The 15,430-nt window shown below is 57.7% G+C and overlaps 1 protein-coding gene across 1 annotated transcript; it reads left to right on the forward strand.

Annotated features, from left to right (window-relative positions):
- Window positions 1–955: 955 nt before the first annotated feature.
- Window positions 956–8,662, forward strand: CRYGN (crystallin gamma N). The gene is made up of 4 exons (XM_060155883.1): window positions 956–976; window positions 2,845–3,093; window positions 4,786–4,931; window positions 8,417–8,662. Exons 1-4 carry the CDS (start codon window positions 956–958, stop codon window positions 8,550–8,552), a joined length of 552 nt encoding a protein of 183 aa, XP_060011866.1. The 3' UTR covers window positions 8,553–8,662.
- The last annotated feature ends 6,768 nt before the right edge of the window (window positions 8,663–15,430 follow it).

Here is a 15,430-nt window from a genome sequence, read left to right on the forward strand (position 1 = left end):
CCATGTGGCTCACAGAATCCTTAGTTCCTCCCTGAAGTACCTAGATAACAGCATCTGAAGCACACTTCCTGAGTTGTTTTACAGATGCTAAAATCCCCCCCAAATGGAAGAAGTTAACTACTTGATGACCATGAGCACGTAGCCCCCAGGCCTACTGGAGCCTGAGGATTGATTGATCACGTTAACCCCTGTGACACCACCGCACTCTACCGCACCTGACACCGCCCCACTACCTCACCGTCAGCCAAGCAGAGACACCCTGCAACTCCCCTCCCTCACCCTGCCTATAAAAAAACCTTCCCTGAAACCCAGCAGGGAGTTGCAGCCTTTTGAGCGTGAGCCAGCCGGTTCTCCTTTCATGCCCCTTGCAAGAAACCCTCCTCTGTGCCGAGCTCCAACATTTCGGTTTGTCTGGCCTCCCTGTGGGTAGGGTACACAAACTTGGGATGGACAAGAGCAGCGGGCGGGGGGGCGGGCAGGGGCTGTCTTCTTTGCCCTCTGGAGCAGGGGCCCATCCTTCTTCACTCGAAGAGAAAGCGAACTCAGTAGCAACGTGAGCCTGGGTCCCCGGGTGGGAGAGCGCGCGGCGGGAGGTCTGGTAAGGCTCTGTGCGGAGGAGGGAGGGCGAGGGGAGCCTGAGGAACCCCACCCCAGGGCAGAGGCGTCGGGGGGCGGGGCGGGGCCCACCAGTCCTGACTCAGCAGGGCCGGCGAGAGAGGTGGCCTTGGGGGCTGGCTGGGCTGGCGGGCGCGATAGCACCAGGGAGACCCCCGGGAGGGGGCGGGGAACGGGTTGGGTCCCACGGGCCGGGCGGCCCCTCGCGGGCTTAGCACGCCCGACAGCACTAACGCGCCGGCCCAGCAAATCTTTTGTCGGGGCGGCGCTGAGCCAGCAGGGCGCCGCCCGCTATATCTGGGGCCCCCGCGGGCCGGTGGGACCGCGCACGAGGCGCACCATGGCGCAGCGCTCGGGGAAGGTGAGTGCCCACTCTAACCTCTCGCGTCCGTCCGCCGCCGCCCAGGGTGACCGCAGGGGCCCAGACACCCGCCCTCATTGCTCTTTGTGCTGAGGATGGGGGCCGGGGACAGGTGCGGCCAACCCGCTTGATGCCCTTTGCCTCTGACAACCCCGAGCAGAGTGCGCCAAATTTCTGAACAAAACGGGGTGCCTGGCCCCGGCTGAGGGCCTCTGTGATGTGGATGGGGAGTTCTTCCACCCAGTGTCTCCAGCACTGGCTCTGCGGCGCCAAGCCCCTGCCCCAGAGCCCGGCGCAGGGACGGGGCTCAGACCTAAGGGGTGCCGGGGTTGGAGTGGGGATCCTCGACTTGCCCTGCAGCCCTTGGGCCCCAATTCTTTGCCTGAGGCTGTTCGAACGTGGCTGCTCCTTCCTCAGGATCTGCTCACGGGCACTTGGGGCAGGTTCTCTGCAAAATGTTGAAATTTGAGGGACCTTCGAATCCTGTGGGTGACCAGTTGTCCTTGAATATCTGGGGGCGGGGGGAGCCCTCCATCAGGCCTGCCTTGCGCGGGAAGAGTGGCAAGTTTGGATCTCTACCCCCTTCCCTGGCTCCCTATTCTAGCTAAGCTGAGACTGCCTTTGGTTTCCAGGGGCTACATTCAAGGTTAGTGGGTGAGAGCATTACTGTATCTGTCTGCGGGGGCTGGGTTATGCCTCAGCGACAACGCCGAGAGCTCACCTCCACTGTGGTCTGCACACCCTCCTCTGTGCTGCAGAGGGACACCTTGATATCAGCAGAGGGAAAGGGAGAGGCGAGAAGTGGTGCGTGGTGTTCAAAGCTTCCACGTCCACACACATCCCTTTGGCCAAAGCTTCTGGCCTCGCCTAACTCCGAGGGGCCCAGAGGAGCAGTTCCACCATCAGTGACAGTACACATACATCATGACCACAGTTACTGGGCCCCAGGCAACATTACTTTGCCAGGGCCCTTCTAGGAGCACAATTCTTGAAACCCAAAGAGTTATTGAGAGTTGGAATTTTCGGTTCCTCTGCAGAAAGTGAGTGAGTTTTGGGGTTGGTATGGTTCTTCTGTCTGTTTTTGTTTTGTTTTGTTTTTATTGAAGTACAATTGACTAACAAGACTTTATTAGTTTCAGGTGTATAACATTGTATATTTTTTTATACATTATCAAATGATCACCACAGCAAGTCCAGTGACCATCTGGTTCATGTTTAGTCTGGGAACAGGGACTACCCATCAGTGCAACACCACCATAGGACACAGTGTCTGAACTGACTGCTGGGTTAGAAAGCTCCAGGTCTGACACATGCATGTCACCCAGAGGAGGGGCCTAGGACACAAAGGGACGGGGTTACATTGAAAAAGCCCTCTTTTGAGCCTTTAATCCCGTGCCAGGCCCTGACTTGGCTCGTTGGATTCAATATCTCCTGTTAAGGGGCCCAGTCTCGGAAACCTGACTTTCTGGAAAGTGAATATTCGGTTATAGGGTTGTAGGTGAAGTGTTTTCTTTTGAAACATTTCGTTGGATGTTATGTTTTAACAATAAACAAAAATTGAGTTTAAAAAATGCAGTGGGAGTTTGAAAAGACCCTGTTTTCAAACGGGCCCCTGGACAAAGGGGAAATCCCTGTCCCCTCATATCTTCTGAGATCCGTCTGCTCAACCATGGCCTCCTGGGGTGGGGCGAGCCGGGTGCTGGGTCTGACCTCAACCCGCCATCCAGGCGTTCCCTCACCCAGGCAACAGCGGCTACTGCATGCCACAGGTCGGGGCTCCAGGGCCTGGGAATTGGGGTTCAGTGGTGGATGCTGGGCCACAGGAGAGAAGCCCCTGACTCCTGGGTCCTCTAACCTGGCCTTTCTAGATTACTCTCTACGAGGGCAAGCACTTCACGGGGCGGAAGCTGGAGGTCTTCGGGGACTGTGACAACTTCCAAGACCGAGGCTTTATGAACCGGGTGAACTCTGTCCGTGTGGAGAGTGGGGCCTGGGTCTGCTTCGATCACCCCGACTTCCGGGGCCAGCAGTTCGTCCTGGAGCACGGCGACTACCCCGACTTCTACCTCTGGAACAGACACAACGACCACATGGGCTCCTGTCGGCCTGTTGGAATGGTGAGTGGGCCTGGGCCACTCCACTTGGCCGGGGTGGGGGCGGTTCCTGCTGGAGTGACCCAGGGCCCAGTTAGGCCTGGTTAGACGTGGGATGAGTAATCGGGGGGTGGGGGTGGGGGGAGCAGGGCCCTCCCAGCTCTAGGAACGGATGAGACTGTGAGATCTTTAAGCCCGAGAGATGTCCCCACACAGACCCAGCCACTCCCATGCGTGGGGACCCAATAGGAAAGCCCCTGGGAGTTTTCATTCCTGCATTTTCAGCCATGTATCAGGAAACCACTTTCAATTTCTGATGCCAAAATCTTGCTGAGTTTTCCACTTAAAATGCTATTGAAAACATGAGAGGTTTGGCTCTGCAACCAGATAGGGGAGCATTCAGCTAAAGTAAGGCTGATGTGGTCCTGGTGCGTCCACCCAAGCAGGTCATCTTCTAGTGCTTTTCAGGAGCCTTCAATGGAGTGGCCGACGGAGGAAGCTTAGGTATCACTGGCCAGGCAGCGGGAATTGGGGGGCAGGAGCCAGCAGATGGCTGCCTTTTCACAGGGCCACCCAGTACGTGCGGGAGAGCCAATGAGAGGTGTCACTCCCCCATGGCGATGTTGCCCTCAGGGTATAGGGTTTGAGACTGGGCATTCCCATTCCTTAGAATTTTTCTATCTTAAAGTCCTAACTGACCTTCTGTGAGCTCCGGAAGCTAGGGTGGGAAATGGCTGGTTCCCGAGACCAGGGGTGTACAACTTATCAGAGAGTCTCGGCCCTGTGTCTGCAGGAGGACCCTCTCCTGGACGGACATCTGAGGACCCCCGGGGGAGGGGCCTCCTGTGTGGAAACCCCTCTCTTTTCTACATAGGTTGCAAAACCAGCTGGGCGTTGGCCTCTCAAATTGTAAGAATGCTTTCTTAAGATTTCCACCAGGTCACGGACATTTGGAAAAAAGAATTAACATGGCTGGCCCTGGATCTTGCATAATGCTATTTATATGAAAACTACCCTGGGTATCTTTCGAATGCTGTTCTCGGAAGAGCTGTCCTTGGGGCCAGCTGTGGCGCAGACCCAGCCCCCGCCGGCGCCAGAGCCCGTGGGGAGCTGGCCCACCTCGGTCTTTGGAAATACGGGGAATCTTATGGGGAGATGTATGTCCTCGTCCCAGGGAGCCAGCAGGGATTTCAGCAAATGAGATCCCTGTTATTTGTTTTAGATTTTTGGCTTCGTGTTTTAATAAACGTTCTATTACAGTTTGTAAAATATTATCATTTAAAGGCTGCCAGTGGCCTGTGGCCCAGGAGGGGGTGAAGGGCAGAGGAATGCGGTGGTATGTCTGGGGCAGGAGGAAGCCCAGTGGCCCGGGCCGGTCCGAGGGCGGCCGCTGTCCCAGGAGATCTGGCCCTCTCTGGACCTTGGGTTCTGCAGTTGAAGAACGAAGTGACTGGACTGGTTCAGGGGCTCTGAATCTTTTTAAACTAATAGACCCCTTTCATCCAACCAAATCTCATACGCAAGAATGAGCGGCAGTTCTGGTCTGAGGGGCGTGCGTTGAGGTCGGGGTACTCACCGGCCCCCCAGCCCAGGAACTCACGGGTGCCCTGGGTGCTGGATGGGTCCAAGCTCCTGCCCACATGGGCTCCTGTTTATGACGGGAAACGTCACCACTGTTCACCCTCTTTCCTTCCTCCACTTGTGGGGGGCCCACAGCACGGGGAGCATTTCCGCCTAGAAATCTTCGAGGGCTGCAACTTCACGGGCCAGCGCCTGGAGTTCAAGGACGACTGTCCCTTCCTTCAGAGTAAGGGCTGGGCCAAGAACTGGGTCAACGCCATCAAGGTGTACGGGGACGGCGCGTGAGTAGAACCCGCGTGGCCGCTGACCACGGTTCCCCGCCTGCCGGGCTGGATCAGACCCCAGCAGGGGGGCCGCCTGTCCCCTGCCCAGAGACCTTTTCCCTCCCCCATCTGTCCCCCTGGCCCAGGAAGGCCATGGTGAGGGGACGCAGGGCCCCAAAGGCCCCCCTCGATGGCAGGAGGGCCCTTTGCAGCCCTAGCCGTTTTCTATGACTGGGCTGAGCTCATGGACTGCGCTTTGGTTTTCTCGAGCTGGGAGAAGTCTGCTCTGGCAAGGGTGGGCCTGCCCACATGCTCACCCGTTATTTACTCCGAACCGGACCTCTCCTACCACACGCCCAGCCCTGCCGCGCTGGCCTCCCGGGGAGATGATGTCACAGTGGCTCACTTCTGGGGGATGGAGAGCGGCTGGGAGGCTTTTCCCCAGGCCCAGGGGGGCTCGTCCGCCCTAGCCCAAGAGAGCCGTCAGAACCCTGTGCTTCCGTCGACTCCCGCACACCGGGTTCCTTCCACCAGCCAAGGGCATCTGAACGCCCATTGTGCACAGCCTTTGGGCCAGTTTCACAGCCCCTGCTCACACCCCATCTGCCCAGCTGAGTGGAGAGCGTTGCCCCATTTTACAGAGGAGCAAGCTGAGGCCCAGAAAGTTAACCCACCCCGCTGGGAGTGGCCCCACTGGGATTGCAGCCAGGCCTTTGGCTTCAAGTCAGACTGTCCCTGATCTAGAGCTGGGTGTCTCCCCAGATCTCAGCCCCATGTCCCAGGAGAAGAGCCCCGAAACGTGCGTCCCAGGAGCCTGGCTCTTCTCCCAGCAGCTACGGGAGCCCTTTGCTGTCTGTGTTTCTGAGGCACGGGATCAGGGTGCGAGCGAGTGGTCATGGGAGGGACTGAAGGAGGACGTGGCCGAGCTGGAGGAAGAACTCCCCACCTTCCCCTGCGAGGTCAGATGTTGGCTGCTGGGCCCTGGGCCCCTGACCCAAAGGCCTTTCAGAAATTCCAGGTTTGCCCTCAGTCAATGGCACCTGGCAATCCGGGGGTAGAATTCCAAAACGACCATTTGCTGGCTAAGTTGTGTCTTGTGAGGCCAGAGTCGTACCTTTGTGTAGAAGGTGTCCTGAGCCCCGAGGCCCAGTCCCCCTCCAGCCACCCCCGGGACTCCAGGGGCTTGTTTAGAGAAAAAGGCAGGAAGGTAGGAGCTAAGATTTGACTGTAGGGACTTCACCCCCCACTTCACCTAAGCGGAGATGGTGCTCAGAGGGGCGAGCACTCCGCGGGGCACTGCCTGCAGTGGGTCCCACGTCTGGACCCCGGCTCTGCTCCGCTCCCCATGGAGCCCTCGTCCTTGGCCTCCTGTGACTTTAACTTGTAAAAAAAAAAAAAAAGTAAGCCCTTGGCAAGGAAAAGCTGCCCAGTGGTGCCCCCCAGGGTCCCCTAGTGTGGGCGTGACCTCCTTCGAGGGCTTTCCGGGCATCTGAGGTTGGGGGTGCAAGGTGGGTCTCCCCACACCTCCTACCTGCCAGGAGCCATTTTCTTTGGGTCCCAAGTCGCTCAGGAATGGCCTGTCCCCACAGACCCGTGTCCTGAAGGGCACCTGGAAGAGATATGCCAGCACCTCGAGGCCCACTTCCCAAGGGTGCAGTCCTGGTGCCGACGGCGGACGGCGCGCCCCTCCCTCCCACGGCAGGAAGCAGGGGAGGGTGAGGGGTTCCTGCGGAGGCCTAGCCGGTCCCTTCCTCTTCTTCCTTTTGGGGACGCCCATATGCTCCAGGGCAGCCCAGGACACTGCTGGGGGTCCTTCCCAGCTCCTCCAGGGAGGGAGGGAGGGGCTGACTCCCTTGGAGGTGCCTCAGGCCACGGCCTCAGCATGTGTGCGGAGTGTGGGGAGGTCATGGGCAGGGTGGGGGATGCGGTGGGCACGGAGAGGCCGGCGGGGCAAGGGGTGGGGAGAGGCCAGACTGGGCCCGGCCTGCCCAGTGCTCCCCACTCACTCCCACTCTCCACCTCTCTCTCATGCCCGACCCCTGACCCTCAGCGGACTGTGCCAGGCTCCGGATGTGGGGTTGGGATGGGGGAGGAGAGGGACGGTGGTGGCAGGTGAGTGGCAGCTGGCCTTGTGCTGGATGGGCTCACAGATTCTGAGGATGTGTCTCCTGGGGAGAAACCTCCTTCAGCACCAGAGTGCTTTGGGGTCCATGGACAAGAACCCTTAGGTCAGAGCACCCCATGGCCTGGGCCAGAAGGGACCCCAGCAGCCAGACCTGGGTGTGTAGCCCCTTTGTCGGGGGCCTGGAGACTGAGGCCTGCTTTGCTTCCCAAGGCCCCCAGCCCCTCTGTGACTGACAGAGAAAAACGCTGTGTTCTATCAGTGGTCAAAGAGAAAGAGGCCAGAGTGAGGTGGAGAGGGCCGCCCTGGACAGAGTGGGTGTGGACCAAGTTGGCTTTGAGGCCCGCCGTGCTCCCCGCCGCCTCCCCCTCGCCCCTCAGCACAGGCTCCAGAGCCCAGCTCAGTGGGGGGGGGTCCCCCTGGCCCTCCCAGCTGCCTGCTTGTCTCAGGGACAGTGGAGGGACGGGGCTGCGACAGCCACGCTCCCCACGTGTCCGGAGGCCTCTCCTCAGATCACACCCCCTGCCCTCTGGTCCGCAGGCAGAGATGACTTTCGGGGGGGCCCCATCCCCCCACCGCCCGTTCCAAGAGAGAAACCTTCCCAGTTACCTGCAGCCCCATAGCCTCTGGTGATGAGCGGCCCTGTTCTCTCCTGCCCTGGCCCAGAGCCCAGCCATAGGTGCTCCTAGACCAGTCCGTGTCCTTGTCGCCAGTCTCTGCTCCCCGGCCTGTTAGCAGCTGCCCTGGAGCTGGGGGCTGCAATGGGGAGGGAAAGGCTCCCTCATCCATGCAGCTGCCCCCCTCACCCCTCACCCCACCGCAGGAACCTGCGGTCTGACTGATGTGAGACTCGCCAGGGCCTGAAGCAGGGCTGGGCGCACGCGTGGACCCAGGAACACATTTGCTGAACGATGGAACGAATGAATAGTAATCAGTTCCCATTCTGTGCCAGGCCCCCTGCCACGTGCTGAGTGCTGTCTGTGCAAACAGCCCTTTTCCGGAGCAGGAAGGAGTGGGGTGTGTGGGCGGGGGAGCGGGAGGATGAGAGTGGACGTGCGTCCTGGAACCACTCCTGGCCCTTGTGATGAACATTCTGGACTGGTCAGTTTCAAATGTCAACTGAGCACCCCTGGGTGCAAAGTGTCTCACCGAGCACTGGCCCGGACACACGGGACAGTGAAAGGACGGGCGGGAGGTGGGCGGAGAAATAAGCCAAGAACGGGGATGGGGTCACGGCGGGAAGGGCTGGCCCGGGGCGGAGGGGCGCGGGGCGGCGGCTGCGGGGAAGGAGGGCACGCGCGGCTGTGGTGCCAGGACAGGAGCGGCCGGGCCCTGCGCTGCTCAGCACCGGGCCCCTGACCTCCGCCGCCCTCTGGCCTAGGTGGGTCCTGTACGAGGAGCCCAACTACCGCGGCCGCATGTACCTGGTGGAGCGGGGCGACTTCCGCAGCTTCTCCGACTGGGAGGCCCAGAGCGCGCGCGTCCAGTCTCTCCGCCGGGTGGCCAACTTCTTCTAACCGCCCGCCCGCCGGTGTCTGGCTGCGACCAGGAGCGGCCCGGAGAGAGGGACAGTCCCCCCAGCCCGCCCGGGACTCGGACCGTGGGAAATAAACGTCATAAAAGCCAAGCGCTGAATGACTCCTCTGCCCTTCTTGACCAAGGGACAGCCGGGCGGGGGGCCCCCAGGCCCTGGGCAAGGGGCTGGCAGGACCCCCCGGCGTGGGAGGGACCGACCAGGAAGGGTGGAGGGGGACGTTGCGAGGCACCCGCTGGGGGAGCATTAGGGCTGGAAGGGACCTATAGGTCATGGAGTTCAATCCTGTCACTTCACACGTGAAAAGCCAGCGTCCTACATGGGGAGTCACCACCTCGGGTCCCAGAGCAGCTCCCAGTGGAACCAGGATGGGGCCAGGGCGCTTCCCCTTCCAGGAACCCCACCCACAGGCCAGTTAGGGGAGAAAGGGGCAGCGGGGGAGGCGTGATGGGGATGGAGCGGGGCAGGGGACCGAGGGGGTCTGCTGCGAGGTGGGGGCTCCCTCTGGGCTCTAGTCTCCCTGATCAGGGACAGGGGCTGCCAGGCCGCGTGGTCTGGTCCACTCCACAGCCAGGCCTGACCCAGGGGTCCTGAGTCTGCATCTCTGGGGGATCTTGTAGTTTATAGGGGAGGATCTTCTGAAAGGAGTGGCTGGATTCCAGGGACACATCACTCCTTGTATCCTGTAAGGAGAGAGAAACTGGGGGAAGACGAGGGGGAGTTGCTTCCTGAACAGGTGGGCTCTGGGGGGACGGAGGGGTAGGAGACTTAGGAGGAAGCTGAAGGGGTGAAGCTTTCAGGGCTGAAGGGAGCAGAGAGCATCTGCTCACCCGCAGCTCGCAGGGCTGCACCACCCGGGGCCCAGGCTCTCTTCATCCCGAGGGTGAATCCACGGAGCTTCTCTGTGGCCCGGGCCCTCGGCAGGACACTGGGCCCACCTTGCTGGGGTGGGTTTGATAGGGGGTCACAGCCCCAGGAGAGAGGGAGGAAGGAGCCTGGCCTGGGAGGTAGTGGGATTTCCGGGAATAAGAGGCCCCCCTCTCCACCCATACTTCAGTGTCCAGCCTCCTGTCCCCAGTGAGAGAGGGCCTGCTGGATCCTGGGAGTGGCCCAGGTAACTCCGCGCTCCCCGCCTACGGCTGCCCGCCAGAATCCTGAGCAGCGGCGCTCACCGTCCCAACCAACAACTGAAAACCACCACAGAGCTGATGGAAAGCCGTAGTTTGGAGTAAAAATAGGCCTTTATCTGTCATATATTGCAATTACTTATCCCAATTTGTCTTTATCTGTTATTGTATGCTTTACACATACACATTTTCAGTGCTAAGGAAAATGATTTATTGATTCTTCTTGACTTTTATTTCTTTTTATTATTAGGAATCCTTTCCAATTGTATTCAAGTTATTACATGCTTTCCTTTTCTCCACATTTATCACTTGAATCCTTCTGAAACTTGCATCTAACTTGGACTGGCTTATCGTGTAAATGATAGAAGCATAACCACCACCGCGCACCAAGCAGAAAAAAAAGAAAGAAACCACCACAAAACTAACGGCAAACCAGTCAGATCTCTGAGCCCGGAGCACCTCGCCTCGTGTGAGTCGAGAAGAGGGTTTGTTGAAAACCATGCTCCTGTTTTCCCTTTCTCTGCCCGTTTATTTGGGGATGTGGCGCTTTCCGTGTGACCTCAGCTACACTCGTCCCCACGTGTGGGAGGCCCTGCCCACAGCCATGCCCTTGTCCCTGCTCAGCTGCTCTTTCCTGCAACTGTCTGACCCTCAGAGCTCCACATCAGGCCTGGAAGGGAGGGGTCAGCGGGTCTGGCTGGCCCCAGGCTTCCAGGATCTCACACCCCTTTCCCCCTTGTTGATGTTGACGATGATACTCTCGAGCTTTTCTTTTATGCTCTGACTTGATGCCAGGCTCTGTACTAGGGGAACCTGTGTAATTTTACTTACTGTGCAATAACACCAAGATGGTGATATGCTTGTTATTACCACTATGAAGGAGAGCTAGACGCAGACAGGTTAAGCAACTTGCCCAAGGTCACACAACAGTCAGGATTCAAACCAGGTCTCGCTGATACCTTTGCTCCCAGCCACTCTGCTGCACACACATTTGCATATACAGGTGTATTTTATCGATACAATAGTTAAAATAACAGTAGTCCACCCAGTAGCAATCACATACTCAAAAGCATAGTCCCCTGCATCACCTCATTCAAACTCCCCATGGCCCATGAGGAAGGGAATCCAGACATCCTTACCCTGGTCAGCAGGCATCACGGGGAGAAGCGGGGCCTGGTGTGAACTGGGTGCAAGGTGTATCAGTCAGCACGGGGCTTAGATGATGGAAATGTTTTCTCTCACGGTTCTGGAGGCCAGAAGTCCAAGATGAAGGTGCTGGCAAGTGTGGTTTCTCCTGAGGCCTCTCTCCCTGGCTTGCAGGGGGCCGTCTTCTCCCTGTGTCCTCACACGGCCTTTCCCCTGTGCGTGTCTGTGTCCTCATCTCTTCTTGTAAGGATACCAGTCATATTGGATTAGAGTCCAACCTAACGACCTCATTTTAACTTAATCACCTCTTGAAAGACCCTGTATCTCCTAATACAGTCACATTCTGAGGTTCTGAGGGTTAGGACTTCAACATACGAATTTGGGAGGGACACGTTTCAGCCTGTAACATGAAACAAATGGTCTCTCCAGGCCTCAGTCTCCTGCTCTGTGAAATGAGTGTGATCACGTCTGTTGTTCCAACTGTATACAGCTGTAAAGGCCGAACAAGTAACCCTGAGAAGGTGCCGTATGAATACTGGCTCTCAGTAGTAAGTGATGCTCTGGACATCACCCAGAATGTGGGGGGAGCAGCGTTAAGGGCCAGCTCTGGGTCTCCGCCCCGATCCTCTCTCTGTTACTCACTAGGATGTGTCCTTGGACAAGTCACTGCCCCGTGCCTCAGTTTCCCAAGCTGTACAGTGAAGATAAGCCCCTCCTAGGGAATTAAGGAAGAATCCCCCTGGTTGAGGAGCTCGGTCCAGTCCCCGGTAGCCAGGGGAGGAGCCAGCCTCGCACGCAGCCCTTCCCTCGTTCCAGAGGTTTCTCTAAACTCATCCAGTTCCCCAGCACCTCATTAACTGGTGATTTAGTGCTTCACCAATAGGCTTGTGCTCCCAGGTGACCTCCCCCTCACCCCAGCCCTCTGCTCCGTAATCTGTCAGCAAATCTGCTTTTTGTCTCAAGAAGAAAAACAAGATTCCCAGCAAAGTGCTTGTGGGCAGACTTGTAATTTGTCTGATGTCTGTCCAGGGGGTCGGTGGACCGAGGGCCAGAGCCTTCGAAAGAGACTCACACATGCTTCACATACTTCTGTCTCAACTCTGCGGTTTGGAGAGCCGGGGCGCTCCCAGAGCCATCCTCGTGTCCTCAGCCATCAGTCCTCCCACCCACCGACCGCTCCACGCCCCCTCCACCCGGCCCGCGCCCCCTGCCGACCAGGAACGCGCATGCGCTGTTTATCAGGCCCGTCCGATCACAGGGAAAACATCCCCTTTGAAAACCCCACAGATGTTCCCACAACCTCGCTGCCGCTGCCCCACCCCCACCCCCGTGAGCCTGGGGTCCCCTGCGCCCCTGAGGACCCCCTATGTTCCCTGACACGGCCTCCTGTCTCCACCTCCAGAGCCCTACAGATCTGTGTTCCCTCAAGAAACCACAGGGATGGCCTTCCCTGGTGGTGCAGTGGTTGAGAGTCCGCCTGGCAATGCAGGGGACACGGGTTCGAGCCCTGGTCCGGGAAGATCCCACATGCCGCGGAACAACTAAGCCCGTGCGCCACAACTACTGAGCCTGCGCTCTAGAGCCTGCGAGCCACAACTACTGAGCCCGCATGCCTAGAGCCCGTGCTCTGCAACAAGAGAAGCCACCACAATGAGAACACAATGAGAAGCCCGCACACCTCAATGAAGAGTAGCCCCCGCTCGCCGCAACTAGAGAAAGCCCGCGCGCAGCAACGAAGACCCGATGCAGCCAAAATTAAATAAATAAATAAATAAATTTATTTTAAGGAAAAGAAAGAAACCACAGGGATTTTCAATAAAAACCTGTTGAATGAGAGACCTTAAAAATGTAGCTCCAGAGTTTCCATTTGGGAAGATGAGAAAGTTCTGGAGATGATGGTGGTGATGGTTGCCCAACGACGGAAGGTGTTTAATGAACTGTGCGCCGGAAAATGGTTCGGATGGTAAATCGTCTGTCCTGTATATGTCACCACAATAAAGACAAAGTCTGGCTTCTCGTTGCTGGGGGGCTGAGGGCTGTCGAAGAGCCTCCCCAGATTCTAGAGGACAGCATGGGTCCCACCTGCCCACAACTGCCCGTACCTGGGGAATCTCTCACTCACACCCCTCACCCCCCATCCAGTGCTGTGCGATGGCTGCCGAGGGAATGGAAAGTGCACAAGGGGTCGTTCCTCCCGCAGGGCGGCTCAGAGAGCCGGGGTGAGGACCTGGGCTGAGCCCTGACCTCCTGACCCCCAGTCCCTGCCCAGCCACACAAATGTCGGGGCGAGCCCGATGACACCGAGGGAGTGCCTTGCACTGGGGCCTGTGAAGCCTGGACCTGTAAAATGAGCTCTTTTGTAAATAGGCCCTTGGCTTCCCTGCTGCCGGAGGCTAAGCCCCTCTTTGGAATCAGTGATTGAAAACATCCCTAAGAGTCCAGCGGGCACTGTGCCCTGGCATGGCTCTGCCGGGAGGGGGCTGGGCGGCGGCTGCCCTGGACGGGCCTGTGGGTTTGGAGCCAGCCTCGCTGGACGCCGAGACCAGCCCCTCGGTCAGGGTATGTGGCGGGGGCAGGTTGAGCGGTCAGAGGTGAGAACCCCACTCCTGGCCATGCAGCCCCCAGGACTACGCACCCTGGGTGGGGGGCGGGGGCCAGGTGAGCTATCAGTCATGTGGCAGGGTCCCACTTCAGCAAGAGGGGGAGGGCATTTGTGATGCTGCAGGCTGCCTGACTTGGGGACCAAAGTCGGGGGAGTGGACAGGAAGACAAAGCCACCCCGTCTCTCCACTGACCCCAGAGTCCACAACAGCCAGGGCAGAGACCCCAGCACTGGGACTGAGAAGGTTGTCTCCTGGGTCCCTTTCCCATCAAGGACTGGGGAGGCTGCCCCTGAGTGCCTGGCCTGGGGAGCAGGGCAGCGTGTCCACTTCACAGCTGGGCCCAGGCCACCCTGGGCCCTGGGGCTCCTGGATCACGTGGACAGAGAAGCCAGCAGGAATGGGGCGCCCCCCAAACGGGGCGGCTGGTGGAAATCCTTTCCTGGGGCCTGCCAGAGAGGAGCCTCTGAGACGGCAGGGCCCTTCACACAGAGAGGCGTGGGGCTCAAGCGCCACGACACCACGTGGGGGCTGGCTGCCAGGGCCAGGAGAGCGTCCACCTTCCTCAACAAATCAGATGGAAAAGGTATGTGACGGAATCATTGGACTTTTGAAAAAGAAGAAAAAAGGTGAGGCCATGGTAAGGTTAGCTTCCACAATGCTCTATGTAGCAAGCGAACTCCAGATTCTTTGCTGGAGAGGGACCCCGGACTGGGCCAAAGCAAGCAGGGAAACAAGATCGATTCCATGAGGCCGAGTCCAAGAGATAAACCCATTTCCCCAGAGAAGCACAGAGATTCCTGGGACTCCGGCCAGAAATGAATTTCTTCCCTGGGTCCTCAGGACCCATGCTGATCATCACAAGCTGCATCCTCAGCAGATCCCTCCCGCAAAGAAAAGAACAAGTTTCTTAGGATTTTTTTGCTAATCACATCCCATAGGGGTAGGCCAGTGGCATCATGCCAAAGTAAACTTTCTGTGGGGGAGAAGATTTTAACATCACTTGTTTACATAGGAACATTCAGCAAATTCTAAGCGAATCTAATCGGGCTGTTGAAGCAGGGCCTGGCCATACTTGGTTATCAGTAAATACTAGTAACGACAACACAGCGAACATTTATTGAGCAACTACTATGCCCAAAACACTGTGCTAAACTATTTTTTACTTATAACGAGGTGGGTATGTGGCTCTTGTCTCTTTTACAGCTAAAGAAGTAGACTTAACAAGGTAGCAGTAACTTGTCCAGAGCTGCACCAGAAGTGGCAAAAGCGGCAAAGAGCTCCAGCCGGCCGACTCCAGAGCCCGCACCTAACTCCTGCCATCAACCACAGCAGAGGTTTTCCTAGATTTCAGACCCAGACACGCACATCTTAAAAATATTCTTCTCTTTGTTAAGTAGTGTAGGGTTTTGGTATCTGATTTATCATTTCGTCCATAGGTTATAGAAGATAAGACAGTATCTCAAAACAGAGTGACAGACGGAGAGAACGACCTTATGGTTTCCGGGGGAAAGGTGGAGGGAAGGGATAGTTAGGGAGTTTGGGATTGACACGTACACACGGCTATCTTTAAAATGGATAACCAACAAGGACCTACTGTGTAGCACAGGGAACTCTGCTCAATGTTCTGTGGCAGCCTGGATGGGAGGGGAGAATGGGTACACGTGTATGGATGGCCGAGTCCCTTTGCTGTGCACCTGAAACTATCACAACATTGGTAATCGGCTCTACTCCAATATAAAATAAAAAGTTAAAAAAAAAAAAAGACCATCTCGATGCGAGTGAACATGCCTCATGCTCTTGGACTCAGAGACCAGCCACCCTATCACAGCACTTAGGGGCCTGGGAAGCCGGGTGGGCGGGGGCTGTTTGGACTGTCATCCGTTGGGAGTGGGGCGATGCACTGAGGTTCCCACAGGGCGGTCCCTGGGAGGCAGGGGCCTTTTTCATCAGCGACCATGGAGAGAAGGGTGTTTGTGTATGAGCAG

This window comes from Lagenorhynchus albirostris, chromosome 8 (assembly GCF_949774975.1).
Source record: "Lagenorhynchus albirostris chromosome 8, mLagAlb1.1, whole genome shotgun sequence".
NCBI classification, from domain to species: domain Eukaryota; kingdom Metazoa; phylum Chordata; class Mammalia; order Artiodactyla; family Delphinidae; genus Lagenorhynchus; species Lagenorhynchus albirostris.